We start from the raw sequence: 24,206 nt of genomic DNA, 5'->3' as shown, positions 1-24,206 counted from the left end.
CTTCCCAAAGCCTGATGCTAACACACTTTGACAATCATACTAATTAGAGAAAGCTTTTTGTCAATTGTGGTCCTTAGCTGGATGGTTAATAGTGTATGCTTTTATCTTCAACATAAAGAGGTCTTTTTTTTTTTAATTATGTTGTCAGTTGTAATTATAGAAATCTGGGTACAAACGACATTATGGGATCTATCCTGAGGGGCAACTTAGCACAAGGAAGCTCTGTGTTCCATTCTGGCAAATAAGGTCAGCTGGAGATGTTTTTCCTCTAATTTTAATGAACTGTACAGTGTTTTAAAACACTTTTTTTATGAAAGCAACAACTACTCAGTGAAATCTGCCTATAACTTAGTAAGTGGAAATCTAAACGTTAAAAGCATGCTCCATTCTAGTCCTAATATGTTTAAATGTGTAAAATATGAAATATTACCAAAATGTAAAACATAATAGAATAGAAAACCATCCACAAGATTTAAGATTTTAATATTTTGCCATAATTTCTTCAGAGTGCTCTTTATTATTTTAAAAATAAAACATTACAAATAGAGCTAAACCCTACTCCAATCCCATTACCATCCCTCCTCCTTCCTTTGCCCCCAAAAGTAACCACAGTCCTGAACTTAGTACCTATTACTCCTGTGCTTGTTTTTGTACTTCTACTGTATTCACAGGTATCCAAAAACCAGTATACACTAAGATTTCGTCTTAAAACTTCATGTAAATTTTATGTAAATATTAACATACTATATGTAACCTTTTGCTACTTACTTTTTTATGTTTCTAGATTTTATGCTTCTTGTTTTTAGGTGTATTGGTGTTCACACACGTAGATGCAGTTACACGCTAATATATGTGAAATGTGATTCATTGTTTTTTCATTGAAGTACAGCTGACTTACAATATTATTAGTTTCAACATAACATAGTAATTTGATATTTTTATAGATTACACTCCATTCAAAATTATTATAAAATATTGACTATATTCCCTGTGCTGTACATTACATCCTTGTAACTTATTTACGTTATACCTAGTAGTTTGTACCCTTCATCTATTTTGCCCTGACCCCAAGCCCTCTCCCCACTGATAACCACGAGTTTGTTCTCTGTACCTGTGAGTCTTTTCCTGTTTTGTCATATTTCTTCATTTGTTTTATTTTTTAGATTCCACATATAAGTGAAGACATATTTGTCTTTCTCTTATTTATTTCCTAAGCATAATACCCTCCAGGTCCATCCATGCAGTTTCAAATGGCAAAATTTCATTCCATTTTTATACAAAGAAAACAAAACACTATTTCGAAAAGATACGCGCACCCCAATGCTATACAATATCTTTGTGCATGTACCCTTGTAAACATGTGCCAGATTTCCCGAGGGCAGATATCTAGAAGTGAAGATGCAGGATCACATGGTATGCAAATATTCAATTTCATTAAATATTGCCATATGGCTTTCCTGCGTTATTGTACCAATTTATATTCTCAAGAGTTCCTGTTTTTCCACCCCCTTGACAGCACTTGGTGTTATCAGATGTCTAATGGTTAGCGACTCTGATGCCATGACCTGGTGTTTCATTGTGGGTTCATTTGTATTTCCCTGACGCTAGAGAAGATGAGCATATCTTCATATATTTATCAGGTTTGGGGTCTTTTGGGAAATGTCTGCTCGTATCCTTCACCCATGTTTCCTCATTTTCTTATTAATTTGTAGTATTACAAATATTTTTGTATATTTTGGGTACCAACCACTTGTAGTTATGTGTGTTGCAAATATCTTCTCCCAATCTGTGTTTTTGCTTTTTTTAAATTTATTTATTTATTTATTTGGCCGCTCCGGGTCTTAGTTGAGGCACACGGGATCTCTGTTGCCGCGTGTAGGATCTTTAATTGCAGCATGCGGGATCTGGTTCCCAGACCAGGGATCGAACCCGGGTGTGGTTAAGAATCCACGCTTCCAATGCAGGGAGCAGGGGTTCCATCCCTGGTCAGGGAACTAAGATCCCACATGCCGTGCCATGCAGCCAAAATGAAAAAAGGAGTCACTTGGGGCCTAATTGGGAAACTGGATATTAGATCGTATTATGGAATTATTGTATAATTTTCTTAGTGTAATAATGGTATTGTGATTATGCAGGAGCATGTCCTTATTTGTAGGAGATACATGTTAAAATACTTGATGCCTATAATTTAATTTCAAATGGCACAGCAAAACAAATAAAGGGCATAGGTGATAAATATACAGAAGTATGACAAATATTAACAATTTTGAATTTAAACGGTGTGTACATGGTGTTCATTTTAGTATTCTTCCAAGTTTTCTGTATTTTGCTTTTTTCCATAATAAAAAGTTGTAAAACATAAATTGCATTAACTTTATGGACTGACTTGCAGAAAAGTGTCCTCTACACAATATCTACAAACTGCAGGGCTTTCCATTTACTTCTATCTTATTTTATGCCCTTCGATAAAGTTGTATAATTTTTCTTGTGAAGGCCTTTTACATATTTGTTAGATTTGTTCAAGATAAATCATGATGCTTTTGTGAATGGTACCTTTTTATTTTTTTTTAATAAATTTTTTTTTTTTTTTTAATTTTTGGCTGCGTTGGGTCTTTGTTGCTGCGCTCGGGCTTTCTCTAGTTGTGGCGAGCGGGGGCTATTCTTTGTTGTGGTGCGCGGGCTTCTCATTGCAGTGGCTTCTCTTGTTGAGGAGCACAGGCTCTAGGTGCACGGGCTTCAGTTGTTGTGGCACTCAGGCTCAGCAGTCGTGGCTCGCGGGCTCTAGAGCGCAGGCTCAGTAGTTGTGGCACAAGGCTTAGCTGCTCCACGGCATGTGGGATCTTCCCAGATCAGGGCTCAACCCGTGTCCCCTGCATCGGCAGGTGGATTCTTAACCACTGCGCTACCAGGGAAGTCCAATGGTACCTTTTTAAAATTGACATGTAGATACTGAACAGGTGAACCACGCAAATGTTTTGATGATTTGTTTTAATACCTGCACTCCTTCTTTAATAGCAGAACTACCCAAAACAATTCAAGTAAGCCCAAACTCAAACCTTTGCAGAGCCCCTGCACAAAAAAGCCTCATTGTTTAATGAGCTGCTGCCTCCACATCACTGCTCAGATCCAGCTCCTCTCTTACGTTCTCATTCCTGCCACTCTTGTTTCTCGACCCTAATGTGTGTCCCTGCTTCCTCCACAACTCCCAAACTTACATAGACAGATTAAACTCCTACAAGAATGTTGATCATGCTGTGTTCTTGATCAAATCTCTTCAAGAGCCCTCCAAACTGAATGAATATGGCAACTGTGGTAGGCAGAATAATGGTCCCCCCAGACCTGTCTATATGCTGGTTCCTGAGCCTGTGAACAAATGAGGTTCCATGGCAAAGGAAAATTAATGTGGCAGATGGAATTAAGGGTGCTAATCAGCTGATCTTTAAATAGAGATGATCTTAAAAATCTTTAAATCCTGGATGATCCAGGTAAACACAATGTCCTTGTGGAAGTGGGAGAGGCAGGCAGAAGAGCAGAGTCAGAGGGAGACGTGACTACAGAAGGATGGTCAGAGAGACGCAGTACTGCTGACTGTGAAAATGGGGGAGGGGGCCATGAGCTAAGGGGTGTGGGCAGCCTCTAGAAGCTGGAGAAGGCAAGGAAACGGACTCACCACAAGAGCCTCCAGAAAGGAGCACAGCCCTGCCGACATCCTGATTTTAGCCCAGTGAGACCTTCTGGACTTCTAACCTACGGCAAGACACTACTACTGTAAGATAATAATTTGTGTTGTTTAAAGCCGCTAGAGTTTTTGGTAATTTGTTACAGGCGCAGTAGAAAACTAATACAGCAACGTATTCCAAAGAGGCTTAGATTCAGGGTGAGACGTTACATTTTTGCCTTAAGATATATTCTTTAAAAAGAGTTTATAGGGTTTCCCTGGTGGCGCAGTGGTTGAGAGTCCACCTGCCGATGCAGGGGACAGGGGTTCGTGCCCCGGTCCAGGAAGATCCCACATGCCGCAGAGCGGCTAGGCCCGTGAGCCATGGCCACTGGGCCTGTGCGTCCGGAGCCTGTGCTCCGCAACGGGAGAGGCCACAACAGTGAGAGGCCCGCGTACCGCAAAAAAAAAAAAAAAAAAAAAAAAAAGAGTTTATAATCTAGTTTATAATTCTGTTGAAGGAGATAAGGAAGGGAGATTTAATATGTTGGCACAGATGAATGGAATCAGTTCTTCACTTCCCATTTGATTCTCAATCTTGTGCAATTTCTTATTCCGTTGGTCAGAAGCCAGAAGAGAAGAGATACATGGCACCCTGAACTTAATTGAAATTCTATTTTTCAAAATTTTTACTCATTTGTTTCCCCTGAAATAAATATTCACCACACACTAGGGGACTCTGGTCTATTAGTGAAAATAGGACTCAGTAGTATAAAGAAGATTACTGCTTTTGAACCTCAAAGCAAAATACAGCATGTTACTCACTAGGATTGCTATTAGCGTCTGGGGCAGGTCAGCTCTTTCCTGTGTGTGACCGTTCCACAAGCTACTGGACATTAAGCATCCCTGGCCCCTGCACACTAAATGCCAGCTGACCTCCCTCCCAGGCGACCCCGTGTCCCTTGACAACCAAACACACCCCACGAACACTTCTAAATGCCCTCACCCCGGTCCAGAACTACCCACGGAGTGTTAATTAACAATGAATCTGATCTACTTATGGCAACTTGCCTGGCCTGTTCTAATAAAACTCACTAATGGTCTTAACACACGATTCCAGCAGAATCAGGAATATTTAAGGCAATACAGTTTATAAAGTAACATAATGAGATGATTGGTACAAAGAACAGATAATGGAAATAAACCGGAAATGTTCACTGATTTAGGAAAATAAACATAGCTGTGGCCCAACATTTGACAAACCAAGAGAAGATATAAATCTATAAATCTGTCATTTAAATAACACCAAAAAATAATCAGAGTCCTAAGGCTTCTTAAGAATCTCAGACAGCTCCCAGTATTTTCTAGGACTGTGACTGGGCCTGGCTACTCGGGCATCTCCAAAAGACCTTACCCTTTATTTCTCACCAACCAACTATTAAGAAACTATACAGGGACTTCCCTGGTGGTCCAGTGGTAAGACTCCTCGCTCCCAATGCAGGGGGCCCGGGTTCCATCCCTGGCCAGGGAACTAGATCCCGCATGCATGCAGCAACTAAGAAGTCCGCATACCACAACTAAAGATCCCGCGTGCCGCAATGAAGACCTGGTACAGCCTAAATAAATAAACATTAAAAGGAAAAGAAAAAGAAACTATACAGAGCACTTCTTGCTCCTTCAAAGTGTAAATATGTATTCCTTTTTTAAAAGATAAAATCAGTGCTTTGGATCTACAATTTTGGTCATTATCTTGCTGGGAAACAAATTAATTTGTGAAGCCAGCTGTGAGGGGTCTGACCATATGCCATGACTCACTGGCACAGAATCAACCTGAAAAGCTAAGAATATAAGAAGAGCAGGTTTTACCAACTGCTCAGGATATGCTCTTAGAAAAAACTAAAACAGCTCGTAACCCAACAGAAATGAACCAAGAAACAGTAACACGTATAGTTTCCTCTGTTGGCTTATTTCCAGCTGACACTGCTCAGCCGAATGGCATCTCAACTTAAATTCCTCTGCTCCCTCCAAAAGATTTCCTCTAAATATCTTTCCATAGAAGGTGCCAAGGACAGTCTGCTGAAAAGAAAGGAATAAAAAAGTATTTGTCATTAGCCCAGGAGAGGAGAAGAGAAGCGGGTGGAAAATGGGCCAACAAGAAGGACTTACTGGACAAAAGTAGGTGTTCTCCACGATGTGATGGGCCACCATGCTGTTCTCAGCAGAGAGAGACATGATGAAGAGCAAAGCATCCCGGGCCTGCTGGCCTACAGTCCCCTCCCGGTGAATGAAGGGAATCAGAAGAGAGAAGATGAGGAAGTTGGCAGCCCCTTGGTCCTCGCTAGTGTGGAAGAAGAGTTCCAGGATGGATGGATCTTTGGCAAGAATGGAACAGAGCTGATTGAGCAGGACAACCAGCTTCCCCTCCACAGTGGGGGTGGTTGTTCCTGAACAAGAGCTCAGCAACATCATCAGGGGCTTCAGGATGGGCTTGTGATGCAGCAGAGGCTGGTGGGACTGGGTGATCAACATCTCATACATCTTTAGCTGCTCCATTTTAGTCTCATCAGTAAACTCCCGTCTCAGACTCCAAAGGAAGAGTTTTTCCATGATGTTCTCAGAGACCACAAATTCCAGGATTGGCCCCATGGCAGCATCCCTGGCTTGCTCTTCAATCAGCAAAAAGAGCATGTGTTCTACATAGTTCTGTACAGCACTGGCCTCATCTGGAGGGATGAACCCATATTTTGCCTGGGTGTTCTTCAAGGGGTCATGCTTCTCTAAGATTTTCACAACCTGAAACCAAATCAAACATGTGTCATCCATCTGATGTTTATCATAACCACAAAAACACACCACTGCTAATCGTACCAAATCTTCATGGAAAATGTAAGAGCCATGACCCCCAACAAGATGCATGTGAGCATTCTGTGTCTCCCTCTCATGAGAACAAAATGAAGGGGTTAAACTACAGAAAGAAGATGTCTGAAGTTGTTCATTTGTCATAGTGACAAATGTTGGCAACCTAAATGTCAAAGAAAGTAATATGGTCATGTAAATTAAGCTACATGCATTCCTGGGCCTATTATTATGAAGACTATTAAGCAAAATGAAAAATAAAAAACCTGTAAATGATATGCCAGATGAAAAAATAAGTCACTTGTATATAGTTAGATCCATCATTATCAACTATGTCAAAAACACGCAAGTGAAAAAAGACTGAAAAGAAACATGGAAAAACAGTAATCGCTTTTGTGTTCAAAGTAATGACAAGTTCTTAAATTTTTTTCTAAACTGTCAAGAATATAATTCACTTTGTTATAAAGCAGAAACTAAGACACCATTGTAAAGCAATTATACTACAATAAAGATGTTAAAAAAAAAGAATATAATAGTGCTTTTAGGGACTTCCCTGGTGGTGCAGTGGTTAAGAATCCACCTGCCAATGCAGGGGACACGGGTTCGAGGCCTGGTCCGGGAAGATCTCACATGCCGTAGAGCAACAAAGCCCGTGCGCCACAACTACTCAGCCTGTGCTCTACAGCCCGCATGCCACAACTACTGAGCCCGTGTGCCACAACTACTGAAGCCCACGCACCTAGAGCCCGTGCTCCGCAACAAGAGAAGCCACCGCAATGAGAAGCCCGCGCAACACAATGAAGAGTAGCCCCCACTCGCCACAACTAGAGAAAGCCCACGCGCAGCAACAAAGACCCAATGCAGCCAAAAATAAATAGATTAAATAAATTAATTTTAAAAATAATAATAATAGTGCTTTTAAATTTTAAAATACACTAAATAAGTAAGACTACCCGTGTTCTCCTACAAATAGAGTTGATTTGGAGATTTCAGCAGCGGGACACAGCTCCTCAATGCCCTTGACAAAATAATAGCCCTCTCTCCTCTACCTGGATTGGCACCCTCTTCAACCAAGCATGCATCATTAGGAAGGATGAAAGGAAACAGATGAACAAGTGACACGTACCTAGCAGAATCCCCGAACATACAGCGTATGTTGAAATTTTAAGCACAAAGAGTTTGAATTGTGCATTTTCTTAAGCCAGAAAAAAATTTTGAGATAACCAATTATAAAATAAAGCCCTAAAGCACAGGGTTTCTATTTGGGGTAATGAAAAAGTTTTGGAAATAGTGATGATGGTTGCACGACATTGTGAATATAGTTAATGCCATTGAATTATACACCTAAAAATGATGAAGATGGCAAACTTTGTTTTTTATATATATATATATATTTTATCACCAAAAAAGAAAAAATCTATTAACTGTAAAAAGTAAATAAATCTCATGTGACAGCCCAGGTGTTTCTCTCCCTTACCACTGCTGGCATTTGAACACTTCCTAACTCCCTCTGCCCATCAATACTTAATTTCTACTTTGCGACCTGAAAATTAAAACAATTTTATATCTCAACCTCCATTTAACTTTATGACTTGGAATTTCTACGATAATATCCATTCAATTTACTTCCTTTAAAGTATATATACATGTTAATTTTTTAAAAATCAAACATTTTATCAACATTTTTAACTTGTTCCTTTTTGCCTTTCTGAACTGCATGTTCTGTGGAATATGTTTAATTTCTGCCATACCCTCCCAGCCCAGTTCTAGGACATGCTGTTACGTGTTCTGGTATTTAGGTTATAGAATTTTTGCAAGTCACTGTGGAAGCTGGCAAAGGTACAAGGCTATGTCAGCATTCATGAGCAATGAGGGAAATTTATTTCTCAGGGAAAAGTCTAAGTTTTTCCCCTGGCAGAAGGAGAAAAAAGGAACCTTTATAGACTAGGCTAGTATATCCTTATGAATAAGTAGATTTCCACAGAATCTGTAATCTCCATCAACTTCCATTATAAAATTAAAAATACTGTCAGGAAAAACATCACCCCAACACCCCTGAGTTGACAATGTCAACGAGGAAGCCCTCGGTTAGCCACTACCCAGGAGGTACACGGCTCAGTGACTGGTGGTCTGGGTCTCCCCACTGGCCATCCCCTCTCCTTGGCTGCGCGCGGACTGCAGAGTGCCCCCACTATCCCCCAACCTCCAAGAAGCCCTCCACGACTCCTCGCAGGCCTGAGTACCTCTCTGGCAGAAATGCTGGGACCTACTGTGCTCCCTTCCCTTGGCTCTGGCCTTGACATCTCACAGCGTGGGGCTGCAGTACCACATTTGTCCAAAAGGGGACTCCACCTCAACACAGCATGCTCTCCAGCCCCGAAGCCCCAACTTCAAGGCTCCACATTCTGAAGAACAGATTAGCTCTACATTTTACCAGTTCTATAATTTCAAAGTCCACATATTGAGTTTACTTATGAGAGCTATCTATACAGCAAGGCCTCGGGGTAGAAATGTAATTATACTTGTCATGTGTGCTCAGACTGTCTAAACTATCTAAAATTGGGACTGTGCATTATACATTGATAGTGGCACAGCAAATTAGCTCAATCTTTCTGGAAAACAATCTGGCAACATGTAACAGAAGCTATAAAGTCGTTCCTGCCCTTTGACTTGTTAATCTCACTTTGGGGAAAATGCCAAAGGAAACAACACAAAATAATTTGTTTTAAAATGTTCATGCCAATGACATTTTCAGTAATGAAAAATAAAAATATTATTGACCCAAACGGTCAAGAATAAGAGAATTATAATCACGATGTTACATCACTATACACTAAAGCTATTAAAAATAAACACTAAATGAATCATATCATTACACGCCAATATATACAAGAAATAATTTAATTTAAGAACTAAATATATTGATAAATAGATGTATGATTAGAAGTGAGTCTGAAAAGATACAAATGAGATTTTAAGGTTAATTAGTCCTTCTTTCCTGTAAATTGATCTAATAAATAAAAACAAAGTAATTTTGTACTAATGTCTAAGAAAAGGATCAAAACACGGAGTTAAAAACAATAATTCTCAGAAATTCCTAAGCAATATAAATTTTTACATATGCATAGGTATTTATACTATATGCATGCCTGTAAATACTTATAAAACATCTAAATATATATATGTAATGTAGACCAAAACTATTTACATGATCGCAAGCTACATTTTCCTCATGAATTAATCTTCACTTATTTATTCAAATGCAGTCCTCTGCAAAAAGACCTACTTTTGGTGGGGGTGGGGAGGGCGGTGGCTATGAAAAACCTAAAAAAGATTTCATTCTGAGATTTTTATACAGAATGTAAACTATTCAGCAGCTTTTAAAGTGAAGCATCTCTCTCTACCACCCTTTATAGAAGCTCTTCTACTCCGCCTTCCGGGTTCATGGGCAGAGAAACATGAAAACAGAGCTGTAATAACCCACCAGGATAGAAGGTTTGTTGATCATTTGGAACACAGCCCTTTACTCATTCCCGTCCCTGGCCTGGAGGTTTTCCTGCCTAGAAGATGGGTGTGTTACAACCAGGGCCTGTGAGTCATGGAAAACACAACGCTCAGCAAAGTGCTGATTATGCCTGTGTTGCCACTTGTCCTTAACCTCCCTCCTCAGGTGTCAGGACCCTCCCAGGCCACCTCCCTCTCCCTTCCAGGCAGGCACACCCATGACCTGCTTTTACAAGTGGGCTCTCCAGGCCCACACCCTGGGCCTGGTTCCCATCCTGACAGGGAATGCCTAGGAAACTTCTTGGCTAGAGCACAACTGGCATTGAAGTGCCAAAGATCTTCTGTTACGATGTCCCAAGTTAGCTGCCCAGGTGGTGTCATAGTTCTTTCAGTTTCTGTAAGCTGATTCCTGATGTGGCCTCGATTTTTCCTTATTCTTTCCCTTGGGTCCTCTTCTCACATCGCTCCCACCCAAGTCCAATATTCCTGGGCCCCTGATTTCTGCTTGCTGGGATCTACTATGATCCATGATCTCACGCTGCTTCCCCAGGCCTGGCCCACTCCTCTGATTACCCTCTATCTTATACTCTCAACCTTCCCTCCGATTCCCCAGCTCTGGCTGCTTCTCAGCTATATACTCTCAGGCTCAGGGATTCAGTTAAGGGGAAAAAACACAATTATGGTAGCTGGAGAGATACAAGTAGGAAAATACAGTTTGCAAATATTTCCTTTACTAAACAATTTCCTTCGTTAGGCTAAATAGCATTTAACAAACTGATCAACCCCCGATAAACCCCACGCTCATTAAGTCGCTCATTAAGTATGTAAGCCAGCTGAGATCAGATACAGCACTGTAAATGGTTTACCAATCATAGCTAGGCATTTGTTGATCTACAAACTTTAACATATATAAGCTGGTGTGTGTGTGTGTATATATATATATATATATGGATCATGAGCCTAGATCACATATTGTGACTCTAAAAAGAAAAAAATACACAAAAAAATAAAGAAAAAAGAAAAAGAAAAAAATACACAAAAAATCAATAGTGTGAACAATGGTATACAAATTATCATCTGACCAATACAGCTAAATTTTAACCTAACTTCAAAGTCATTTGACCTATAAATATGAGGGTCATTGGAGATCAATAAGATGAACAAATAGCATATTTCTTTCATTAAGGAATATCAGCTACTGCTATCCTTAGCTCCAATGATGGCCCCCCACCACTCAGTGATAATGGGCCTGAATTTCAAATATTCACAAATTCTAAATAGGAAGTTCAAATGCTTTCAGAATGAAAGATATACATAAATCACATAATCACACCACAAGCTAACAAATTATTATTCTTCAGGATAAACACAAGTGTTTCTCTGATGGAGCTTTGACTCCATCTGACTATCATTCTATTTCTTATACACATGCATATATCAGTAGATGACTATTTATACTACTTTGGTTAGAGCCTAGTTACTTCAAGGAAGTCACGTGAGTACAACCCATACTTCCAAATCCTTTGGAATGCTAATTTAAAGTGGCATTGTGGAAAAAACCAAGTTCCTAAGCAACATTTTCCATCACACAGAAGAAGGACAGGATTTAGTGATCAAGCCAAATTCCACTTAATGTACCAAATTAACTACAACAAAAGTACGTTTCCATCCAGTTCCTGTTTATTACTTAGCAGCTGTGTCTTTCGATTTAGGGTTATTTCCTATACACCTATTCCCATGGGAGACCTTTACGGAGTCATTTCTTCTCATATTAAGATAACGGCCTAATAATATACGTGTACTTGCAGAACCTGGTTAATGTCAGCTCCGATCCTGAACTACAGAGATGTGTCTACATCTGGAATTAAACCTGATAAAGCAGAAACTATACATGCCATACTTCCTTGGGACCAAAGTAGTCTAGTAATTACTCTAACACAGAAACATGGTAGGAGCATCAATCAAAATAACATAGTCAAAAACAAAAACAAAAACAAAAAAGGGCTTCCCTGGTGGCGCAGTGGTTGAGAGTCCGCCTGCCGATGCAGGGGACGCGGGTTCGTGCCCCGGTCCGGGAAGATCCCACGTGCCGCGGAGCGGCTGGGCCCGTGAGCCATGGCCGCTGAGCCTGCGCGTCCAGAGCCTGTGCTCCGCGGCGGGAGAGGCCACAGCGGGGAGAGGCCCACGTAAAAACAAAAACAAAAACAACAAAAAATAAATAAATAACATAGTAACCTAACCCTTAAGTTAGGTATATATAAATTTTTTTTTAATTTCAGTATCAGGGGAGGGACTGAAGAGTAATGATATATGTAATAATATTTCAGAGAACCCTGTAATTCCAACCACAGTGAAAACAGACTTATCACCGAGCATATAGTGGGAGAGCTTCTGACTTCTCATATTCAACCACTTTAGAGTCTGATAGAGGCACAACTCCATGCCCTGGCCCTCTACAGAAGCATAGCTTTTGTTCTGCTTTACTTTCTTCTGTGAAGTTTAGAGCTACTTGAAAAGCTGAGAAGAGAGACACACATTTTTTAAATGTTAACAAACATCACTTTACTAAGATACTGAGAAGGTTAATCAGAGTTCCGTAATATTTTCTAACTTTTCATCTCTCAAAGACTTCATGTAATTTCTCTCTGTCATTTAGTCCATGACAAGGCACAGACCAAAAGAGTGAAGATGAAGAGAGTGAGGGAATGAGTGTCACAGGGAACAGACTGGAATGCAGATCTCAAAGCCATGTATAAGTGCCCTTTGCTTTTTTAATGGAGTCAGGCTACTTGGACCTCTAACAGGTTACCATACATAGGACATATTGTCTATTTTTTATTATTGTAGGAGGACATTTGACTTACTTAATCCAGATGATTCAGTTTTTTCTCATCCCCATCCCCTTCCAAGAAGAAAAAGGCTACTAAATCCACTAGCTTTTCTTTATCCATCACCATTATTCTATCTGAACTCTGAAATGTTCTTAGCTCAAAAAATTGTATAATAGCTTGTATTTGGAGGCTGAGGGTGGTAAGGAGAAGCTTTGCGCCATTAACAAGCACACAGAAATGTGCATTTACAATTGATTTTTTTTCACCTCTGTTCTCCTGGCTTTAAGAGCAGACACCATTTAGTACATAACTAATACTGATTCGGTATGTGAAAGGAGAGGATAGAGAATGAATAGAGCAAGGGCCATGAAGTTTCACAAAGTAAAAATGTGCCATTAAGGATACCTAGTGTGGGACTTCCCTGGTGGCACAGTGGTTAAGAATCCACCTGCCAATTCAGGGGACACGGGTTTGGTCCCTGGTCCAGGAGGATCCCACATGCCGCGGAGCAACTAAGCCTATGCACCACAACTGAGCCTGCGCTCTAGAGCCCGTGTGTCACAACTACCAAGCCCGTGTGCTGCAGCTACTGAAGCCCGTGCTCCACAACAAGAGAAGCCACCGCAATGAGAAGCCTGCACACCGCAATGAAGAGTAGCCCCCGCTCACCACAACGCAGCAGTGAAAGCCCACGCGCAGCAATGAAGACCCAACACAGCGAAAACAAACAAACAAAAAGCAACAACAACAAAAGAATACCTAGTGTGTGTGTGGTGGCGGGTTAGTTCACATGGCAATATACTTGGGCAGTTTGTTATCTGATGGACCAATGCTTCTTACTTCTTGCTCTCTCTTCCATTCAGAAGAAGCAAAGGCGAGAGATAAAAACAACAGTCTACTAGACTATAAACCGTTCTTATAGACTACTATAAAAATTAAACATTCTCGGGGCTTCCCTGGTGGCACAGTGGTTGAGAGTCCGCCTGCTGATGCAGGGGACACGGGTTTGTGCCCTGGTCCGGGAAGATCCCACATGCCGTGGAGCAGCTGGGCCCGTAAGCCATGGTCGCTAAGCCTGCGCGTCCGGAGCCTGTGCTCCGCAACGGGAGAGGCCACAACAGTGAGAGGCCCGCGTACCGCAAAAAAATAAATAAATAAATAATTAAACATTCTCTTTCTCTCCCCGACCCCCTCCTCTGAAGATCACTGATCATTAAATGCAAGTCTAAGGTTCTTACTGGTAGCAATTTATAGCAAATGTTTTAATATTAGTATATGTCTTCCAAGTCTCCTAGCTCTTCTAAAGTTGCATTAACCAGGCGGAGGGATGTTCTAGGCAGAAAGAAGAGGAAGTGCCTAAGGCAGAGAGGCATGAAACAGCACGAGGTGCGCTGCCAGGAGAGGGGATGGCTAGGAACTCCAAGTAATTTTGCATTTCTGGAGACTAAATGAGAGACAAGGAGTGAAAGAGGCCACAACACAGAGCCCTATCTGCCATCCTGGCCTGTAGGTGGCCAGAAGCCACTGAAATGTCCGACTACAGGAATGCCCCAGACAGAATCTGGGTTTTAGGTTCGCTGCTCTGTCTACTGCAGCACAAGACGGCACCTCAGAAGACAAGAGGACGTACAGGCCAGAGGCTACTTCCTAGAGCCTGGATTCTCCAATGTTAACTATTCCTGGAGGTCCACTATAGAACTATTCTGAGGATAACGTGAGAGCACTGGACCCAGGGACCGGTTTGGAAACTCAAGTGCACCACTGGGCCACTCAAGGTCTCTCCCCTGGCGACCCCCCCTGAATCTCGGACTGCCTCAGATGGTGCCTCGGATGATGGATGGCTGTATAACCAGCTGTCCCTGACAGACTGCCAAGTGTAGGTGGGTAAGCGGGTATGCTTGACCACCACTCAAGGTCTGAAGTTGAAGCTCCTAGTGAACAGCAGAACAGAACCTGCCGAATATATGTTAATTATGCTGAATTTGTACTGAAGTATCCTAACAAACAGAAGCACTTTGGACACCACTGACTTTTGTTGCCTTCATTTTCCCTAACTTCACATCTGAAAAAGCATGGTACTTGCCAGCTAATGGAACACTTTGGTAAATAGAATGTTGTCACCCAGTTCTGTCTACACATTTCCTACCAGCCTTACAGTTTTCTTGGGTTGCCTCAGGGGAACCCGGGGGCTACATCACACTAGTCACAGAAGTTTGTGTCAGATTGTAGCTCATTTCCCAGTCCTCTGCAACTGCTCTTCATCCACCCCCAGCTTGAACAACTCACAGCAAAGCACTAATGCATGAAACTCCAAAAACAATAAGTAGCCCTTATTTCTATCAGCTGAAAGTCTCATTCCTTACCTCAAACTTAGCCCCACAGCTCTGCCTTGCCCTGACTTCCTCACCTTTTTTATTTCTAACCATCCAAAAAAGGCAAAGCTGAGCATTTGTTCCTAACACCCCTTCTCTAAAATGTTCTTTTCCTTTCTGTCATCAAAACCTTCTCTTCCCACAGTCAAGCTAACAAAATCTCACTTCCTGGATTTCACAGGCCATTTCCATCCGTAATAGTCCCTTCCCTTGACTTAATTCCTGTGATCAATATTATTCATTTTATAACAATGTATCTCACGTTGTCATCCAAACTAGCTTATACATTCCTTAAAAGCCCAAAGGAAGGCTTATACATTTCTACGTCCCACCTGTGATGCCCACAGTGAGGTAGTTGAAGTTTGGGCTCAGTAAATCTCCATTTAACAATACAGTCGGTCCTGCGTATCCGCGGGTTCTGCACCTGCAGATTCAACCAATCATGGATCGAAAATATTTGGAAAAAAATTTCAAAAAGTTCCAAAGAGCACAACTTGAATTTGCTGCACACTGGCAACTATTTACATAGCACTTACATCGTATTTACACTATTCACATAGTATTTACACTGCATTAGATATTATAAGTAATCTAGAGATGATTTGGAGGATGTGCAGATGTGCGTAGGTTATATGGAAATATCATTTTATATAAGGGACTTGAACATCCACAGATTCTGGTATCTGCTGGTGTCCTGGAACCCATCCCTCACAGATACCAAGGGACGACTGTAATCACATTGACATCGACATGAATTTCTTCAACCAGTATTTTTATTCATAAAGGTAACAGTAAGGCCCTCAAGAGCCTTTGGAACTAGAGAGAGACTGAGGGCATTTTCCAGATTTATTTAAAAGGAAAAATTAAGACTAAAGGGGTAAGAAACTTGGCCAAAGTTAAAAGAAATGGCTGAAACGATAATGAGACCAAGAGTGTAACCACTTTAGGAAAGGAAGGGTTTAATAAACTAAACCCCAATCCCTCTGACAAAGTAATCCTTACCCTCAACTCAATATTTTTCTGCATTAAACAGAGGGTGGTATGCGTCAGCAATAAAGTACAATGCCAAAGGTAATTACTCTAATTATCTGGAAAATTCCTGAATTACTTTCTTCCCATTGCTAAAGCAGATGTGCCCTTAATATTCAGAGCAAACCCATGAAGACTATAACAGTAAAAAGTCAGAGAAGGGGAAATGCATAAGAAAATCTTGGAAGCTTTACACTGGATACTGACAAGAAGCCACACAGTGTAAATGACCCAGAAGCAGAACTGATTTTGTTTTTGATCTAAACTGTGTCCCCTTATAATTGCTGTGATTTACAGGCTCAGTGCTTTAACCCATGGGCTGTTTCCGGCCACAGGAAGGAACTGGGTAGTCATTAAAAAACTGTCACATAAATAGCCACTTACCAGCTCACCTGGGGAGTGTAATGCTGTACAAGTAGTAAAGAACTGCCAATTTTATTTATTTTACTACTTGTAAACTCCCTGAGGAAAGGGGTGAGCTGGTAAGTTTCCTGACCATTCAACCCTTAATTATCCATACAAGCAGATCAGAGAAGAGTCACAGAGAAGTCAAAATGAATAATCAAAAAAACTTTTATAATCAGCTTTGTAATGAATTCAGATACTTCCAGGCACCTTCTTTCTTTAAATGAATAGGGACCACCAGCCTGAAAAATGCTAGAGCACAGAGGTCAAATACGCTGGTCTTGGTTGGAGTCATGGGACCAAGGTCTCAGTACTTGATTGGAAACTCACTAGTCGTATAATCTCAAGCAAGCTATTTAACCTCTATAATTTTCCATTCCCTCATCTGTAAAATGAGGAAGCTAAAACCAACTGCCTTACTGGTTTGCGGAGAAGATTAAATGTAAGGTATTTGATGTATTCGGCACAACACTTGGCAAATATTTAATAAATTTGTATTTTAGTATTGGTAGCATTTAAGGACTGAATGGAAATAAGCAGGGAGGAGGGAAAGAAAGAGGATATACTCATGGTCAAGTGTATTGCAAAGTGAAGGACAAGTCACTTGAAGGCCAACTGCTACTCTTATAAAAATATCTGAGGAACATGCATGTCCCCTAATTGCTTTCATGAAAACCAAGGTTTTTAACCCTTCTAGGAATGCAAGCAGAGAAATTTGCTTTTCTTCCTACCTGAAAGGGTTTCCTCCCTATGTTTTCTGGAAGCCCACCTGTCACACAGGTTGGGAACTCTGGTTCAGTGCAATAGAGGCTTCTAGGGCTACCTAACCAGCAAAGAAGGTGGAACTCATACATTACCTGCGCCCAGTGGTTTTTAAATACAATCATGCATGTTTCTGGGTCAACTCCCTGCAAGCTCACAGCCTGCCGGAGTTTGCCTTCTGTCGCAACCGATGACATCATAAGCCTTCAAAAACCAAATGCTTCTAAGTCATATTTAATTTTCATGAAAATTTGGTAAGCAGTCACTAACTTTCAAGTATCACAGTAGAAATGTAACTTCTTCACATTTCATTGTCACCTTCGAAACCTGTAATGACAATAACAAAAAAGGCATCCCGTTACATTCATATATTAAATAGGACACTGACTTAAGTTAAAATCAAAACACAGACATTCTCAAAGTCCAACACGGAGCAAAATATCAACAAAATAGACATTTATACTCAACCTGAAGCCTTTCTTCTGTTTTCTCTCACTGTGCTACTAAATATACAAAATAATGATGCTACCAAAGCTACATGAATAAATTAAACAATTACTGGATTTATTCTGTCCACTATCACCAACCACAACCTCCTAGATTATTATTCTATATCACTCAAATCTAGTTTCCAGAAGCAATAAACTACGATAGCAATGTTAGTGGTGTGTAGAAACACCCAGAAACAGGAAAATCGTTAGTTAATAGTGACTGAAATAAATGGCTTGATGTAACTTAGGGGAGTTATAACACAGCACCCAGACTCCTGGGTCTAATAATACCGATTATTTTAATCAATAACTGTCATAATGGAATTGAAAGCATTCTCAGTCATTTCGTGGCTACAACCTAAGTTAAGGTTTCCAGCTTTCCTGAAAAATAAGAGAATTCCAAGTAACCTTGACAAATCATACAGAAATGATCCATCAGAAACAAGAGAGTGCTTACTTGGTGTGAGGACAAGGCAGCAGTGCACTTATCGATGAAAAATGAGTTATGTGGACAAAATATGAAGAAAGCCTGACCCAACAGGGCCAGTGGGGAGAAAAAAAGATACTGAGGTCACAGAGTATACAGGCAATGTGATCCAGTTGTGTGGTGCTAACTCTCTGACAAAAGCACTAAGATACTGGTATTATTATCTTAGATTCATCAGCCCAAAAAAGGACTGGGGACAGTTCAAAACGTTATTTGTTTAGTGTACAGACTAGAGAGAGTTCAGAGAAAAGTAATTACATTATAATTACCAGAGCACTGGAAAACGAAGTCCATGATAAAATTTCCAGACTTGTAGTACCAAAAGATTAAAAAAAAAAAAAAAGAGGCTATACTTTCAACTGAGTAACTAACATGAAGGGTATTACAAGGAGAACACTGATCAACTATTCCTTCTATAAACAATAAAATGTGAGAGAGGGGACTTCAGGTGATGATTCAGGTTAGATTTATTGATCAAGTTCTTTGTGGGAAGAGGAATTAAACACTGGAAAATAGTTAAAGGAATATTCAAAACAAGTACTTCTGTTGGCGTAGAAGACTTACCAATCAACATTAAAAGATCTTTATAATAAATTTTAGTACATAAGAAAAGAAAACATGTAAGAATTAATAATTTGGGGGAAAGAAACATTTCTTAAGGAGAATGATGGGGGATTAAGGTGTGTGGAAAGAGGGAAGCCTGTTAGAATGAGGACTGCATAGATATTGTAAGTGAAACAGTTTACATGTATCTTTCATGACTATGTTTTATTATGTAAATTGGTGAATTCCCCAACATATAATTCTTAATAATACAAATGTGTTGTTTTCTTTTTTTTTTTAATAAATTTATTTATTTATTTATGGCTGTGTTGGGTCTTCGTTGCTGCACACAGGCTTTCTCTAGTTGCAGCGAGCAGGGGCTACTCTGCTTTGCGGTGCACGGGCTTCTCATTGCGGTAGTTCCTCTCGTTGTGGAGCACGGGCTCTAGAGCACAGGCTCAGTAGTTGTGGCACATGGGCTTCGTTGCTCTGCGGCATGTGGGATCTTTCTGGACCAGGGCTCGAACCCATGTCCCCTGCATTGGCAGGCAGATTCTTAACCACTGTGCCACCAGGGAAGCCCAAATGTGTTGTTTTCAATAAGATATTGTCCATTACCAACATGGCCCTTTGCCACTGAGACGCACGTTACACTGCGCCGAACTGGTGTTTTAAAAATCAGGAGTGTCTGCCCATGCACGCAGAGTATGTGTTCCCAGTCACACATACACACACACACACACAGACACACACACACACACACAGACACACACACACACACACACACACACACTCCCTGTGATCCTCCCGTCACTCTCTTGACCTCACTTTGGTTCGCAGGCTAGTCCTTCTAGACGGTATCTCATTGTGCAACCCTGTTTTAAGTGATAAGAGATAAAACAGGGCTTCCCTGGTGGCGCAGTGGTTGAGAGTCCGCCTGCCGATGCAGGGGACGTGGGTTCGTGCCCCAGTCCCGGAAGATCCCACATGCCGCGGAGCGGCTGGGCCCGTGAGCCATGGCCGATGAGCCTGTGCGTCCACAACGGGAGAGGCCACAACAGTGAGAGGCCCGCGTACAGCAAAAAAAATAAATAAATATATAAAAAAAAATAAAAAAGATAAAACAAGTTCTGATTCAACTTCCTTGTTGTCCTAAACACTATATTTCTTTGAAAATGTCAAGGTCTCTTATTCAGATGGTGTAATGATAATAACGAAGAAAATCAGAGTGTTTGGGTTTATCCCAGAGGTTGAAAAAGTAGAAGACTCTCTGAGATGCCTTCCAGCTCTGGGATTCTCAGATTCTTCTTCGAAGGTATGAAGGGAACATAAATCATGCCAATTGCCTCTAAATCAAAAATAGACAGATGCTCTCTAAGATCCTTCACACTAGTTCTCAAAGGGACTTCACATGCAGTCTTTTCAGACAGTGAGACCGCAGTACAGACAGGGTAAATTTCTTAGCTGAGGCCAAAAACTTACAAGTCAGTTTTGATGGAGACAGAAATGTCTCTGGACTCCTAGTCCAGTGTTCTTTCTAGAAACTGTATTCTCCTCGCTCCTGGCTATAATCCCTAGCCCTAGCCCCTTAAGGAATCTGTATCTTCTCTGAGAAAAGTACGTCTCTGTTGATGCTTATCCAATCATACTCTTGAGGCAGATGCCTGAAAAATCTAAATATGCCATGAATATAGAAACCACAACATCGAGAGAACCTGGGAGAGAAAGCAGAGAGGGAGGCAAGTCCAGCAAGCCACGTTTGGGAAGCGAAAAGCTATTGCAGGAGACCCTGTCAAAGAAAACACCACCTCAGCACCCAGAAGCCTCTGTGTCTCTCTCTCTCTCTCTCTCTCTCTCTCTCTCTCTCTCTCTCTCTCTCTCTCTCTCTCTCTCTCTCTCTCTCTCTCGTTCCCAGGTTAAAGTGGTAAAGCACTGGCATGTCCCCAGGGCAGTGTGAAAATGAAAGAGATGGTCCATATTCATGAGCGATATTTAAGGACCCATTTCCTCAAGCACCAAGGTTTTCAACATATTTCTGCATTTTCCTGTTATCAGCCTTTCCTTTTTCCAATTCCAAGCATTTTACTTAACTCTCAGACAACAGCTAAAAATCCCAAATGAAGAAAACAGAAGGACAATACTAAGCAAAAGGCCGTGAGCAGGCAGGAGAGGCTGCAGGTGCTAGATCGTGTGCTTGTGGCATGTGGCATCGCTGGATGTCACCGCTTCTTGCCCTCTGCTCTCTTCAGCCTAAGGCATCTGAAGTCGGGAATGACTAGGGTAAAGTTTGCTGCTCTTGGCACACATGCAGCCTGTTCTGCCCATAAATACACACATGCACATCAACTCGAATTTCATGCCTGACAGAAAGCTCTAGAAATTGTTTAGCCCCTAACGAGTGATTTTTTTCCTTTCTTCAAACAAACCACCACCAACAAAAAATACCCAAAGGACTCTTCCCACAGTGGTTGCATGTGGTATTGTGGTACGGTTGTTGAGGTTTTTGGTCTTGGGGGGAAGAGATGAGCTATCAAAATACATGTATGTATTATGTATGTACGTATGAACGTATGCTGAGATATTAGCACAGTTTCTATACTTCAAAGACAGAACCGACTATATTATTTCCAAAGACATTACTGAGTGGTCACATTTATATATCTCATTAATACTATATATAAAAATATTTTCCATCAATAAGGAGAGAAAAATTCTATTAAATATTGTTGAAGACAGAGATAACTGACATAAGAATTACCTATATTTTTATTTGCCCTTTTTTGAAAGTATATGATATCTTTTATTTGACTATGAAAAAAGCACAAGCATATGCTTCCATATCACAGAATTATAAAATGTACCATATAATCATAAAAGCCTAGATTCTAGTCATCTAGATCATACCTCTCTCCAATGTAAAAATTCCTTCTACCTCCCTCCCAGACAGACATCTTATCTAATTTCAGACCCTCTCAAAACTCAAAAACTACAATACTTAGGAGAGCTGTAAATGGGTCAAAATCACATATTTTCCTGAACTACCAATGACTATATTTTAATATAGCTCTCTTTCACTATCAGGCTGGACTTATAATGTATATGTTTTGGCATTTAATTATATATTATTTCATACCATCCTTCAATTCTTTTACATATTTAAATATAATATCCTCTAATAATGGACTATAAAAAAATCCTGAAGGGAAGGAAGTGGATGGCCACCTTAAGGGAGACACAGCCAAGGGAACATTTTTATTAAGGGAAAGGTGATCATATTTGTAGGTCTAATGAGAAGGAATCAATGAACATGGAGAAATTGAAGATACCGAAGAAAAAAAAAAGCGGGGGGGATTTTGATGGGGCAAGAGGAGGAGAAAGGCGAGGTCAAGAGCACAGTTAGGAGAGACCTAGAGAAAAAAGAGAAGCACGGCCGAGTCTTTTCATAGTGAGTCACCAAATCTTGAACTGGATGGAAAGGCTCCCTTCCTACCTCTCCTTCTCCTTCCCTCCTGATATTCCTCTGGTTGGTTTCTAGAGACAGTCAGAGAGGATAGGTGGATTTAAAGTGGGGAACAAAGCACCAGGGCTAAGAGTTTTGAGCTCAGTTCTCCAAGCATGGAAGTCAGAAAACTTAGGTCCCTACTCAGGGACGTAAGCTTTGACTGGGAGACAGGGCCCAGGACTCTAGCTCCAGCTCTAACCAGCAGGAGACTCTTGCTTTGGAACCTCGCTTTGGGGAGTACTTAGGACTAAATGATTATTTCTTAGGTCTCTCCCAGCTCAAAAGTCATCATTTTACATACTCTTTAGCAACTGTTATACTAATTGGGGAGGGGTAATCAGATAATCATTAAAGGAGGATAATGGCCATGGTACAAAAATCTTTGAAAGAATTCTAGTTGTAAACAGGATTCTACCTGTATTCTTTCATGATTAATGCATATTTCACTTAAGGAACCTAAAGCACAGAAATCAACCATCTCAAATATAATTTGTGTTTGGTTTGTTTTTTTCCTGAGCAACTGCCAGTAGAAAAACTCATTGTTTTAGAATGCACTTCGGAAGGCTCTGAATTGGCTGCTATTAAATACATAAAGAGTCTATTACTGTAAATAAATGTGCTTATCAAGTAAAATTCCATCTAAGGGTGAAGACTCTTCAAATATTGGGAAAACCTGAAGAGATGGGAACCGTGTGCCCTCAACTATGACTAATAGCAGTGGGGGGAATTCATTTTGGGTCAGACTACCTCAGACAACCTCTACTTAGAGCCTAATAAAATCCTATTAAGACTATATCCTCCCTGTTCTCTAATCCTCTGGCCCAGTTTCCTTTTCTCTCTTGCTGTCGTATCACATGGCAATGCTCGGCTGTTGGAAATAAAGCCAGCATCTAATAGCCCCGACTCTCCTGGACCTTGTCCTAAGACTCCCTCAACTTGTTGGCTCATTCATTGTTCACTATCCATCATCTCAGTAAAGTACACCTTGTTTTGTTCCCTCAAGTTGTAGGTCACCAGTTAACACAGAGGGTGTACACAAAGAAAATTCTTGCAACCTGTGCATTCCAAATGGTTTCAGGCTTTGATAAATGCATACCTCAAAATAGTAACCAGACTGCAGAAAACTGTTATTAATGCCATGAAATAATTCCACCATGTTTTACATCTTAATTTCACTAAAATAAGCTGCCAGCCAACTAGGTCATACCCAAGTGCCATGCAAGTGACTGGTAAACAGAATAAATGGAGAAGAAAAATTAAAATTAATATTCAAAACATACCTAAAACGTGTTATGGGACTTAATTTTTAAGGCTGCTTAAGAAACTAAACCCCTAGTGGCAAGGATTTGGAATGTAAAAATTACAGCTTTTGAAAATTGTAGCAAGTGAATGGTGCCTGAACAGGAAAGTCTCTTACACACATGGAGTACTTTGTCAAAACGTGAAAACTGGACCACTCTTGGGCAAAATCTCCCCAACAACCCAATCAATCACTATCGTCTTGGTAGTATGCACCATCCTGTCACATCACTATCTTGATGAAAGCTATTAAGGGACAACTCAGTTACAATATCTGCCATGAAACCCTAAAATTTAGCTAAGGTAAATTCAGAGATAAACTTATCTGACAAATTCTGTGGGGTAGCATTTTAAAGCAGAGATTTGAGGTAGATGCTTGGAATCTCTCTCTAAGAAGAACTCTCTCATACTAATGAAGCTCTTCTCAAGAAATGTTCCTGGATCAAAAATATGTAAGTTTTTGACCA

General features: G+C 40.6%; 1 protein-coding gene across 13 annotated transcripts in view; it reads right to left on the bottom strand.

Annotated features, from left to right (window-relative positions):
* Positions 1 to 24,206, bottom strand: part of FHIP1A (FHF complex subunit HOOK interacting protein 1A) — a 269,760-nt gene that overhangs the window by 85,396 nt on the left and 160,158 nt on the right. For 11 of the 13 annotated variants that reach the window (XR_007476995.1, XM_033403192.2, XM_033403199.2 and 8 more), the window contains 2 exons: positions 17,513 to 17,744; positions 5,825 to 6,451 (listed from right to left, as the gene is read on the bottom strand). Coding sequence is in view for 12 of the 13 variants with exons in the window: in XM_033403192.2 (XP_033259083.2) it covers positions 5,825 to 6,451; positions 17,513 to 17,617 (732 nt within the window). In the remaining variant the exon portion in view is untranslated. The remainder of the gene's footprint in view (positions 1 to 5,824; positions 6,452 to 17,512; positions 17,745 to 24,206) is intronic. The other 2 variants (XM_033403228.2, XM_033403233.2) reach the window with 1 other exon arrangement.

This window comes from Orcinus orca, chromosome 4 (assembly GCF_937001465.1).
Source record: "Orcinus orca chromosome 4, mOrcOrc1.1, whole genome shotgun sequence".
Lineage (NCBI taxonomy): Eukaryota > Metazoa > Chordata > Mammalia > Artiodactyla > Delphinidae > Orcinus > Orcinus orca.
Note: the sequence above shows the minus strand (reverse complement) of the source record. Positions and strands in the feature narration are given on the sequence as shown.